This window comes from Canis lupus, chromosome 10, assembly GCF_011100685.1.
Source record: "Canis lupus familiaris isolate Mischka breed German Shepherd chromosome 10, alternate assembly UU_Cfam_GSD_1.0, whole genome shotgun sequence".
NCBI lineage: Eukaryota > Metazoa > Chordata > Mammalia > Carnivora > Canidae > Canis > Canis lupus.
The window spans coordinates 538,013-549,232 of record NC_049231.1 but is presented as its reverse complement, the minus strand read 5'-3'; the positions used below and the strand labels follow the sequence as shown (position 1 = coordinate 549,232).

Here is an 11,220-nt window from a genome sequence, read left to right as displayed (position 1 = left end):
CTGGCATTTTGGTAGATAAGATACGGCTGAAAGTCAGACTTAAACTGGCATATTTTTTAACTGTGATTGTTAAGCAAATTATTCAGTGTCTTTAAGCTTCATTTTCCTAATTTCTTAGTTTATAAAGTGGGGTCATAATGCCCACCACATAGATTTGTTGTGAGGATTAAGTGAGGAAATCACATTCAAAGTACTTAATGGGGATCCCTGGGTGGCGCAGCAGTTTAGCGGCTGCCTTTGGCCCAGGGCGCGATCCTGGAGACCCGGGATCGAATCCCACATTGGGCTCCCGGTGCATGGAGCCTGCTTCTCCCTCTGCCTGTGTCTCTGCCTCTCTCTCTCTCTCACTGTGTGCCTATCATAAATAAATAAAAATTAAAAAAAAAAAACAAAAAAAAACAAAGTACTTAATGATTTATCTGTCATATATTTGTACTGGAAAATAAATTTGAGTTTCTATCATATGGAATGTTATAAATGATATAAGATGTCTTTGCACTCAAAAATGTGCAAACTAGATTGAAGGATAACAGATGAAAAATTTGAATTAAAATTCAAAGATTTGTGGGGCACCTGAGTAGCTCAGTCAGTAGGCTCAGGTCATGATTTCTAGGTCCTAGGACCTGGAGCCCCATGTTGGCCTCTTTGCTCATCAGGGAGTGTGCTTCTCTCTCTCTTTCTCTTTCTCCCCCTCTGCCCCTCCTCCCTGCTTGTTCTCTCTCTCTCTCTCTCTCTCAAATAAATATAATCTTTAAAAAAATTAAATTTTTGTAAGCCAGAAGTCACAGGAATGAATGATTAATGCCAAATGTATTCTGTGGTCAGTTGATTGGTCCTTCCCTGTAGGTTAGATAGGTAGAATAGAAAATACTTTATTGATACTAAAAAATAAATTTTTTACTTATTTGGTTGTAAATATATATATATTAAATATATATATATTTAAAGATTTTATTTATTTATTCATGAGAGACACAGAGAGGGAGAGAGAGAGGCAGAGACAAAGGAAGAGGGAGAAGCAGGTTCCATGCAGGGAGCCTGATGTGGGACTTGATCCCAGGACTTCAGAATCACGCCCTGGGCGAAAGGCAGGCGCTAAACCGCTGAGCCTCCCAGGGATCCCCTGGTTATATATTTTTTAATAATTTTATTTATTTGAGAGCAAAAGAGAGAGCATGAGCAAGGGAGGGGTAGGAGTAGGGGCAGAAGGAGAGGGACAAGCAAATTCTGCTGAGCAGGGAGCCTGCGGTGGGACTCGATCCCAGGACCCCAGGATCATGATCTGAATTGAAATCAGACACTTAACTCATTGAGCCACCCAGGTGCCCCAACAAAAAATAAAATTTTTGAAATTAGTTTTTGAATAGGTAATTCATGTACAAGTTTATGATTCTAAAGGTACAAAAGGGCGTATGGTAAAAAGTTTGCCTTCTACATTTGTTATCAGTAAGCTGCTTCTTCCCAGATTCAGCCAGTAGTAATTTATCTGTATGGAGTGTGTATTTGCATTATTTTTTACATTAATGTTATTATTCTATATATAGTGTTCTTTAACTCTTTTTTTAATAGCCTTATTGACATACCTTTATGGTATGTGACAATTCACATACCATAAAACTCACTCAATATGTCTTGCTTTTAAAATACGTTCTTTTGAGATGCCTGGGTGGCTCAGCGGTTGAGTGTGTCTGCCTTTGGCTCAGGACGTGATTCTAGTCCTGGGATGGAGTCCTGCATCAGGCTCCCTGCAGGGAGCCTACTTCTCCTTCTGCCTGTGTCTCGGCCTCTGAATAAATAAATAAAAAGTCTTTTTTTTTTTTTTGAGATTTATTTATTTATTCATGAGAGAGAGAGAAAGAGAGAGGCAGAGACACAGGAGGAGGGAGAAGCAGGCTCCATGCCAGGAGCCCAACATGGGACTCAATCCTGGGACTCCAGGATCGCGCCCTGGGCCAAAGGCAGGTGCTCAACCGCTGAGCCACCCAGGGATCCCAATAAATAAAAAGTCTTTGAAAAAAATGTTATTTTGGGGCACCTGTGTGGGTCAGTGGTTGAGCATCTGCCTTTGGCTCAGATTGTTATCTCAGGGTCCTGGGATCTAGTCCCACATCAGGCTTCCCACAGGGAGCCTGCTTCTCCCTCTGCCTGTGTCTCTACCTCTCTCATGAATAAATAAATAAAATATTTTAAAAAATAATAATAAAATAAAATGTTATTTATTTATTTATTTATTTATTTATTTATTTATTAAATGTTATTTTAAAAAATTTAAGATAGGGCAGCCCGGTGGCTCAGCGGTTTAGCGCCGCCTTCAGCCCAGGACGTGATCCTGGAGACCCGGGATCGAGTCCTACGTCAGGCTCCCTGCATGGAGCCTGCTTCTCCCTCTGCCTGTGTCTGCCTGTCTGTCTGTCTGTCTGTCTCTCTCTCTCCCTCTCTCCCTGTGTCTCTCATGAATAAATAAATAAAATCTTTAAAAAAGATTTTTAAGACACATATAAAAAAATGTTTAAGACACATACGTATAAAAATGGGTAAGATTTGATATTATAAGTTAGTTCTCAATGTAGGCTTTAAAAGATTTTTGTTCTACTACTAAGGTAATTGTACCAAAATGAAAAGTGAAAAGAAATGAGCAGAACCCATAATATAATAACTAAAGTAATACAGTATGTAAAAACTCTATGTAACAATCTCATTTGACCAGAAAGGGGACATAGAGGTGCTGAGAAGACCACTGAATGAGCCCAAAGATCTGGGTTTAGGGACTGAGAACTGTTGGGGGCTGAGATTTTAGTGACCAACGGCAAATGGCAGGGCCATTGGTCAGCAGTGATGGATGCTACACTACTAGTTGTACCAGTTTGTCAGTTCCCAAGTGTAGATTAGCAGCCTATGTAGAAACCATGATTCCATTTCCTGTCAACTGTGAGGTTTTTGTTTGTTTGTTTGTTTGTTTGTTTGCAGGTCTTGCCTATATCTAGGCATAATTTGGGGGAAGAAAAAGGAAGGGAGGAACAATTCTGTTAGAGAGTTGAGGTTTGAATTGCCGAAATATTTACCAAAGTGTTAATTTAAACCAGGAAGGGGTAAGGAATGGAGGCTTCTGCGGAAGATTGGGGTTATAAGAAACGAGTAAAGTTGTATTGCTGGGCAGCCCTGGTGGCTCAGCAGTTTAGCACCGCCTTCAGCCTGGGGTATGATCCTGGAGACCCTAGAGATCCTGGATCCCTGCAGGGAGCCTGCCTCTCCCGCTGCCTGTGTCTCTGCCTCTCTCTGCCAAAAACCAAAAAACTTAAAAAAAAAAAAAAAAAGTTGTATTGCTCTGTAAACAACAAGCACCTTCTAAACACACACACACTAATGATATATTTAAAGTGTTAAATGACTATATATAGTGTTATATTTTAAGTGTTAAGTGCTGGGGTTACATAAGACTTATTTTCTTCTGTATTTTTCAGAATTTTCAAACTATTCTACAGTAAGCATAACACTTTTATAATAAACCAAGAAAATATCTTTTTAAAAGATTTTATTTACTTTAGAAGGAGAGAGCATGAGTGTGCAATGGGACAAGCAGAGGGAGAGGGTGGGGGAAAGACTCCTAAGCCAACCCCAGGCTTAGCAGTATGCCCTAGTGCTGAGTCCTACATAGTGCCTAATCCCACGACCCGAGATCATGACCTGAGCCCAAACCAACAGTCAGAAGAATTGGGTGCTCAACTGACTGAGCCACTCAGGTGCCCCAGCAAAACTTTTTAAAGTGTAACCTAAATCACAAGCCTTGTTCTCCAGGAAGCTGAAAGAAAATGAAAGAACAAAGTACCAATGTGGGAAAGATCCAGGTTCTTAAGAAATGGACCTTAGAGATCACTTAGAGTTTAGATTCTAGGTTAATAGTATTCAGGGTATGGTCTGCAAGCCAGTGCTGGGTCATGAATGGTTAGCGGTAAGTTAAAAAAAATACTGAGTAAGCATTTAGAAACTTTTTTTTTTTTTTTTTTTTTTTTTTTTTTTTTTTAGCATTTAGAAACTTTTATAGCAGTTTGGTGTCACTGCTACATCCAAATGTGTGATGATTTTTATAGTAATTGGTTTTTATTTTTTTATAAAAGTATTGAAAGTATTAGTCCATCTGGCTGAAATATTAAAAAGTTGGCAGCCCCATCAGTCTGCCTAATTAAAAATATATTGATCTGTGAAATTCCGAAATCTGAGAAGCAGAGATTCTAATATTGTCTAATCCTTCACCCAGTGTCTAACACTTATGAAGTGCTTACCAGCTGCCAAGCACTGTTGTAAATGCTTTACAAATATTTACTTATTTAATCATCCCAATAATCCCATGGTATAGATACTGTTGCATTTCATAGGAAACTGAGGCACAGAGAGGTTAAGTTAGTCATCCAAGGTTACACAGCTGTAAGTGGTAAAGCTGAAATTTGAACCCAGGGGACTTTAGAAGAGGACATTTTGTGCTTTTAGTGAGTGATTTATCTACCATGTTTCTCAAAAGGAGTGCTGTTGGTTTTTTTGGGTAGGAGAGTTCTCCCTCCGCAGAGTATCCCTGCTTACCTGACCTCACTGAATGCTCCACCCGCTCAGTCATTGTGTTGCGGGGGGGGAAGCTCCCCTCTCCATTTTCAAATGCTCCCTTGGTTGAAAGCCTTCCAGAGATGCCTAGCATATTCCCTTAATTGTAAAATTCTTTCTTCTGTAGGGATCTGCCTTCTGACCTCTCCTGGTTGATCTTAGATCTGTACTTCAAAGCCATTGAAGTCTTCTTTCAGTGCCAATCTATTTGTGCACTGATTTGCATATTGGATTTCTAAAACCTTTCTTTTCCTGCTTGTTCTCCTTGGATCAGCATGTCATTATGCTTCTTAAAATAAGAATCAATCATTTAGAATAGATTATTTTTCAGTTACCATAACCCAGAATTACTTTGGTAGCAAATCATACCATTAACCCTCTTTGTACTTGTAATTATCTAAAATCCTGAGGTCTTCAACCTTTGCGTTACTGTTGAGTCTGATCTTGCTCATCTGGTTTTTAAACAATTTAAGTTTTGAATCTAAATGAAATACTTTAGGGATGCCTGGGTGGCTCAGTGGTTGAGCACCTGTGTTTGGCACAGGGCGTGATCCCGGGTCCGGGGATCAAGTCCCACATCAGGGCTCCCTGTGAGGTGCCTGCTTCTCTCTCTGCTTCTGTGTGTCTCTCATGAATAAATAAAATCTTAAAAAAAAAATAAAGTAATGCTTTATAGGGATACCTGGTCCTTCCAAATTGAATCTTCTTTTTGGCTCATTGTTCTCTGAAGAGCCTCCCCTTCTTGTCCTCCCTGCCACTTAGTTCTCTCAGTAATCCATCAGGTCTTCCTTCCTCCTTCTGTTATTCACAGAGTTGATAAGCATACCTATTTCATGTTTAGTCAAGTTACTGATTTAGAACTCTTACATAGAACTTGATAGCATGCCATTGGATATTCTTTCCATTTTGACATAGATCCTTTAATCGATTCATATTGACATTAAACTAGATAACACATCTGCCTAATTCTTCAGGGTCAGACTTGTATGCATGTAAATAGTAGATTGCAGTAAGAGATAAAAGTAAGAAGAATCTGGGCAGCCCCAGTGGCTCAGCGGTTTAGCGCCGCCTGCATCCCAGGGCGTGATCCTGGAGACCCTGGATCAAGTCCCACATCAGGCTCCCTGCATGGAGCCTGCTTCTCCCTCTGCCTCTGTCTCTGCCTCTCTCTCTCTCTGTGTCTATCATGAATAAATAAATAAAATATTAAAAAAAAAAAAGTAAGAAGAATCTACTTTTAGATACTTAAGTTTTCTACTTAAAGGTTGATTTAAAAAAAATTTTTTTTCTGTATGCTAGCTGGTACAGTAATGGGGGGAGGTGCTGCCCCTCAGAAATAGCTAGGAATTTGTAATAATAAATAGTTGCATGAATAGGAATTTCATTAAAGTAAGTTTATTCTTCACCATCTTTTAGAAAAGTCCTCTTGCATATTGAATATTATTAGAGAGAAGTGGCCCATCTTTGTGGATCTGGAGATTTAGTGGGTTTAAGAGTGGTAGTTTGGGAATTGAACTTTTTTTTCTTGTGAGAACTACCTTATTTATTTAATCATCGGGTTCATTCTGTTAACTAAGGAAAAGCTTTATTCTTTTTTTCTCAGCTTGCTGAACTAAAGCAGGAATGTCTTGCTCGTGGTTTGGAGACCAAGGGAATAAAACAAGATCTCATCAACAGGCTCCAGGCATATCTTGAAGAGCATGGTGAGTGTTTTGTAGAGGCAGAGTGATATGAGAGAGGGGATTAATTTTTAGGCTCTGTCATGTGGAAGATTTCTCCTTTTCCTTTAAGCTGTTGGTGATATAAGCTCTTTTTTTAATTAAAAATTTTTTAAAGATTTTATTTATTTATTCATGAGAGACACAGAGAGAGAGGCAGAGACACAGGCAGAGGGAGAAGCAGGCTGCATGCAGGGAACCCGATGTGGGACTCGATCCTGGGACTGGGATCACATCCTGAGCTGAAGGCAGATGCTCAACCACTGAGCCACCCAGGCATCCTGATATAAGCTCTTTTTTTTTTTTTTTTTTTTTTTTTTTTTAAATTTTTATTTATTTATGATAGTCACAGAGAGAGAGAGAGAGAGAGAGAGGCAGAGACACAGGCAGAGGGAGAAGCAGGCTCCATGCACCGGGAGCCCGATGTGGGATTCGATCCCGGGTCTCCAGGATCGCGCCCTGGGCCAAAGGCAGGCACCAAACCGCTGCGCCACCCAGGGATCCCCTGATATAAGCTCTTAATTAACTGTATCAAAACTCTTGATCATCCAAAACAGTGGTTATAATGCAAAGAAATATACTCCTCCCCTTTTTTTTAAGACACTAATTTTATTTCAGTAAATTGTTTAAAAGGAAGTATGCTAAAACAGGTATCATTAGATTGAAAATTGGGAGATTTGAATTCTGCTACCTCTTATGCCAGAAAGTTACTCATAACTTTGAATAGTCACTGTTTAAGTGACTAGGTGTCTGTTCTGATCTATGCAATGAGACAAACGTTTCCATACTTGAAATTGGTAAATCTAAGGAATCTCTGGTTCCTTCTAACTCTGACATTCTATAATTCCACTTTTTAAAAAATAAACAAAACCAGCTTTATTTAAGGCATATTATCATTCCAGGTTGTACAAGTTCCTGCTAATTTTTATTTATTCCCTTTTATTGCTTTTACCCCAACTCCTGTAAGCAGCTATTCTAATGTGCTTGATATGTATTTTTTGTCTTTGTCCTTGTAAACCATGTAGTGTTGTTTGGAATACAATGTTTTTATGTAATTGGTAGTGAGGCCATAGCCTTACTTTAGTTCTCACTTTTTTTCTCTAAGTACTGTGTTTTTTTTTTTTGTTTTTTTGTTTTTTTGTTTGTTTTTTAAGATACATTCATATCTGTGTGGCTATGGCTGTGTAGTCACCTAGTCTACTGATTCAAATTCCTGGATAGTGTTCTATCATGTATGGAATCCACTACGTTTTACTTAATTCACCTAGTAACAAACACCTATATTGCCTCCTAGACTACTACTTTCATATTCTTTTATATTTCTTGGTGAGTGTCTTTCTAGGGTATACACCCAGGAGTGGGATTACCAGTTAATATCTATTCATAAGGTATTCCTGATATGATTAAGCACTGCCAAATTATTTTCCAAAATTGCTCTGTAAATCTACAGTGCCATCATCAGTGCATGAGGGTTCTTGTATCTCCTCCACACACCTAAACTTGGCACTATCCTGTTAAGTGGCTTCATTTTCATTAAACTGTTGGTTCAATTTACATTCCTCTAGTTATTAAAAAGTTTGAACATTTCTTGTGTTCATGGTTTGTAGGGTTTTTCCTTTGCCGTTTTTCTTTTGGGGTTCCCATAATTCACTTGTTAGTTTGCAGACATTTCTTTTATATTCTGGTAGCTGTTCCCTGTTGGTCTTAAACACAAATACTCTCTTTGTCATTTGTTTCTTTTCCCATGGTGTCTTAGTTTTGGAAAATCTGCAATTTTTCATATATAACTTTTATTTTTTTATTTTTGGTTTTTTTTTTTTTTAAATTTTTATTTATTTATGATAGTCACAGAGAGAGAGAGAGAGAGGCAGAGACATAGGCAGAGGGAGAAGCAGGCTCCATGCACCGGGAGCCCGACGGGGATTCGATCCCGGGTCTCCAAGATCGCGCCCTGGGCCAAAGGCAGGCGCTAAACCGCTGCGCCATCCAGGGATCCCCATATATAACTTTTACTTCAGTGTTTGGTTTTGTTGTTTTGTTTTGTTAAGATTTATTTATTTATTTATTCACGAGAGACAGAGACATAGGCAGAGGGAGAAGCAGGCTCCATGCAGGGAGCCTGACATGGGACTTGATCCTGGTTCTCCAGGATCATGCCCTGGGCTGAAGGTGGCACTAAACTGCTGGGCCACTGGGGCTACCCTGCAGTGTTTTTTGTTTTTTTGTTTTTTTTTTTTTAGAAATCCCTCCTCACCACTAAATATTAAAGATATTCTCTGTAACATTAATGTTATAGTTTGACCTTATTATGGTTTTTCAGTGCAGCTGGAGTTCAACTTTGTATTAATGTTAGGTAGAGAATAATACGGCTTTATCTTTTCCATGTGGAGCAGATTTTATGAGCATCAGATCTGCCTTCAACTATTGAATTTTATTTTGGGAAAGCAAAATGATTATAATTTTAGCCTAAGTACAGTGATCAAGATGGTTTTTTTTTAGCAGGGCTTGACCTGAATATTTTAATATTCTTTAGCTGAAGAGGAGGCAAATGAAGAAGATGTTCTGGGAGATGAAACAGAGGTGAGTTGGAGAGAGTAAGGTTAGTCACTGGCCTGGCAACATGTTGATACCTTGGCCACATTGCTTACCATCAATCATTAGAGGGCTTAAATGCTAACTTGTTAGGGGAGCATAGAGGGGGGAATGAAGGTTCTGAAAAACTGGTTCATTTTTGAGTTCTAATACTCTTATTGTTGGGTACTTACTGTTGGTTTATATTAACCATTATTTCATTTGGTTTTAGGAAGAAGAACCAAAGCCCATAGAACTACCTGTCAAAGAGGAAGAACCTCCTGAGAAAACTGTTGATGTGTAACTATCCCTTTTTTATGATCTGAGTAAGGGCAGATAGTTCTGGGTTTTGGAGGGGTTTAGTCTTTCACTCTCTTTACTTCTTAAACCTTTCCATTGGCTTTTTCATTTTTTATTAGATCATACATTTTCAGAACATGGTCCCAGTGAAGCAAAGTGGTTTGTCTCTGGGTTATGTAATAGATAACTAGGACCAGGAAACTTCAATCTCAGACAGAGTTTAGTTCTAGCCTTTGTTGTAGGACCATAATGGATGATTCTTTTTCTGTATAAACATCTAGATTTTCCTGTGAATAAGGAATTTTGTAAGGGAGGATGGTTCTGAGCAGAGATAATGTCTTTTAGGTAACACTTTATTCTCTCTCCCTTTTTGATTTACAGTGGAAGAAGGGAAGACAAAGTACTAGAGTAGAAAGTGGACCTTATTTAAACTATCCCACAGGGCAGCCCGAGTGGCTCAGCAGTTTGGCACCGCCTTCGGCCCAGGGCCTGATCCTGGAGACCTGGGATCAAGTTCCGCGTCGGGCTCCCTGCATGGAGCCTGCTTCTCCCTCTGCCTCTCTCTCTCTCTCTCTGTGTCTCTCATGAATAAATAAAATCTTAAAAAAAAAAAAAAAAACTATCCCACAGGTTGATCATAAACCTCTTTTTTGAGGGCTGTCAAATCCAGTAATTAATAACCGTTGAATCCTTTTTAACATTTTTGTTCCTCATAGCTGTATTTATGCATTTAATTATAAAAAATGATATATGTGCTTGTGATAAGTCAAATACTATGTAGATAAGTATATAAACCGAAAATTATGTACCTCTTCTCTCTACTCCCATCTGACTTTCCAGAGGTTTTCAATATATTTCTTTAGAATGTTATATGGAGAGTTTGTGTATGTATGCATGTACAGATACATACATACATACACTAGGCATATTGTGGGTTTCTTGATTATTCTCATGTGTTTTTATAGTCATTATATAATAATTGTTTTTTTTTTTTAATTTTATTTATTTATTCATGAGAGACACAGAGAGAGGCAGAGACACAGGCAGAGGGAGAAGCAGGCTCCACTCAGGAAGCCCAACATGGGACTTGATCCCGGGTCCCCAGGAGCACACCCCGGGCTGCAGGCGGCACTAAACCGCTGCTCCACTGGGGCTACCTTATAATAATGTTTTTATTAAAATGTTATATACAAGGCAGGATTATTTTTTTTAAGATTTTATTTATTCATCAGAGACAGAGAGAGAGAGAGGCAGAGACACAGGCAGAGGGAGAAGCAGGCTCCACGAAGGGAGCCTGATGTGGGACTTGATCCGGGGACTCCAGGATCACACCCTGGGTGGAAGGCAGGTGCTCAACCGCTGAGCCATCCAGGGATCCCCACAAGGCAGGATTCTAAGTGCTTTGCATGTATTCCCATTTAGTCCTCACATCAACCGTATGAAATGGTGTAATTATCTTTCTAAGTGGTAGGTCTCTTTTTTTAGCTTGCTATTGTGGGAAATGGCAAGTATATATACAAGTTATGAGAACAGTATAATAGACCTGTATGTACTGCTCACCCAGATTTAGTAGTTATCAACATAGAACCTTATTCTTCTAGCAGCTAATAGTACTCCATTCTATTGATGAACAGTAATTTCAAACCAGTCTCCTGTTGATGGACATTTAGGTAATTCATAATAGCAAAAAATGCAGTGCTGCGTGTCTTTAAGCAGCTATATTTATACTTATGCAAGTGTGTCCATGCGATAAATTCCCTGCAGTGGATTTGCTGCATCACAGGGGATATACATTTAATGTTTCATTAGATTTTATCTAATAATACTGCTTTTGGTGGGAGGAAAGGGGCAGAAGGAAAGAGAGAATCTTAAGCAGGCTCCATGCCCAGCACAGAGCCTGATGTGGGGGTTGATTTCACAGCTCTGAGATGATGACCTGAGCTGAAATCCAAATCAAGATTTAGATGCTTAACTGACCAAGCTACCCAGGCACCCCTAATAATATTGCTTTTTAAAGCCATCTAGTTATCTTCCATCA

General features: G+C 39.1%; 1 protein-coding gene across 1 annotated transcript in view; it reads left to right on the top strand.

The window, feature by feature from the left end:
* Window positions 1-11,220, top strand: part of SARNP (SAP domain containing ribonucleoprotein) — a 49,918-nt gene that overhangs the window by 6,189 nt on the left and 32,509 nt on the right. The window contains exons 2-4 of the mRNA XM_038549601.1: window positions 6,197-6,296; window positions 8,845-8,891; window positions 9,115-9,182. Coding sequence (XP_038405529.1) covers window positions 6,197-6,296; window positions 8,845-8,891; window positions 9,115-9,182 — 215 coding nt within the window. The remainder of the gene's footprint in view (window positions 1-6,196; window positions 6,297-8,844; window positions 8,892-9,114; window positions 9,183-11,220) is intronic.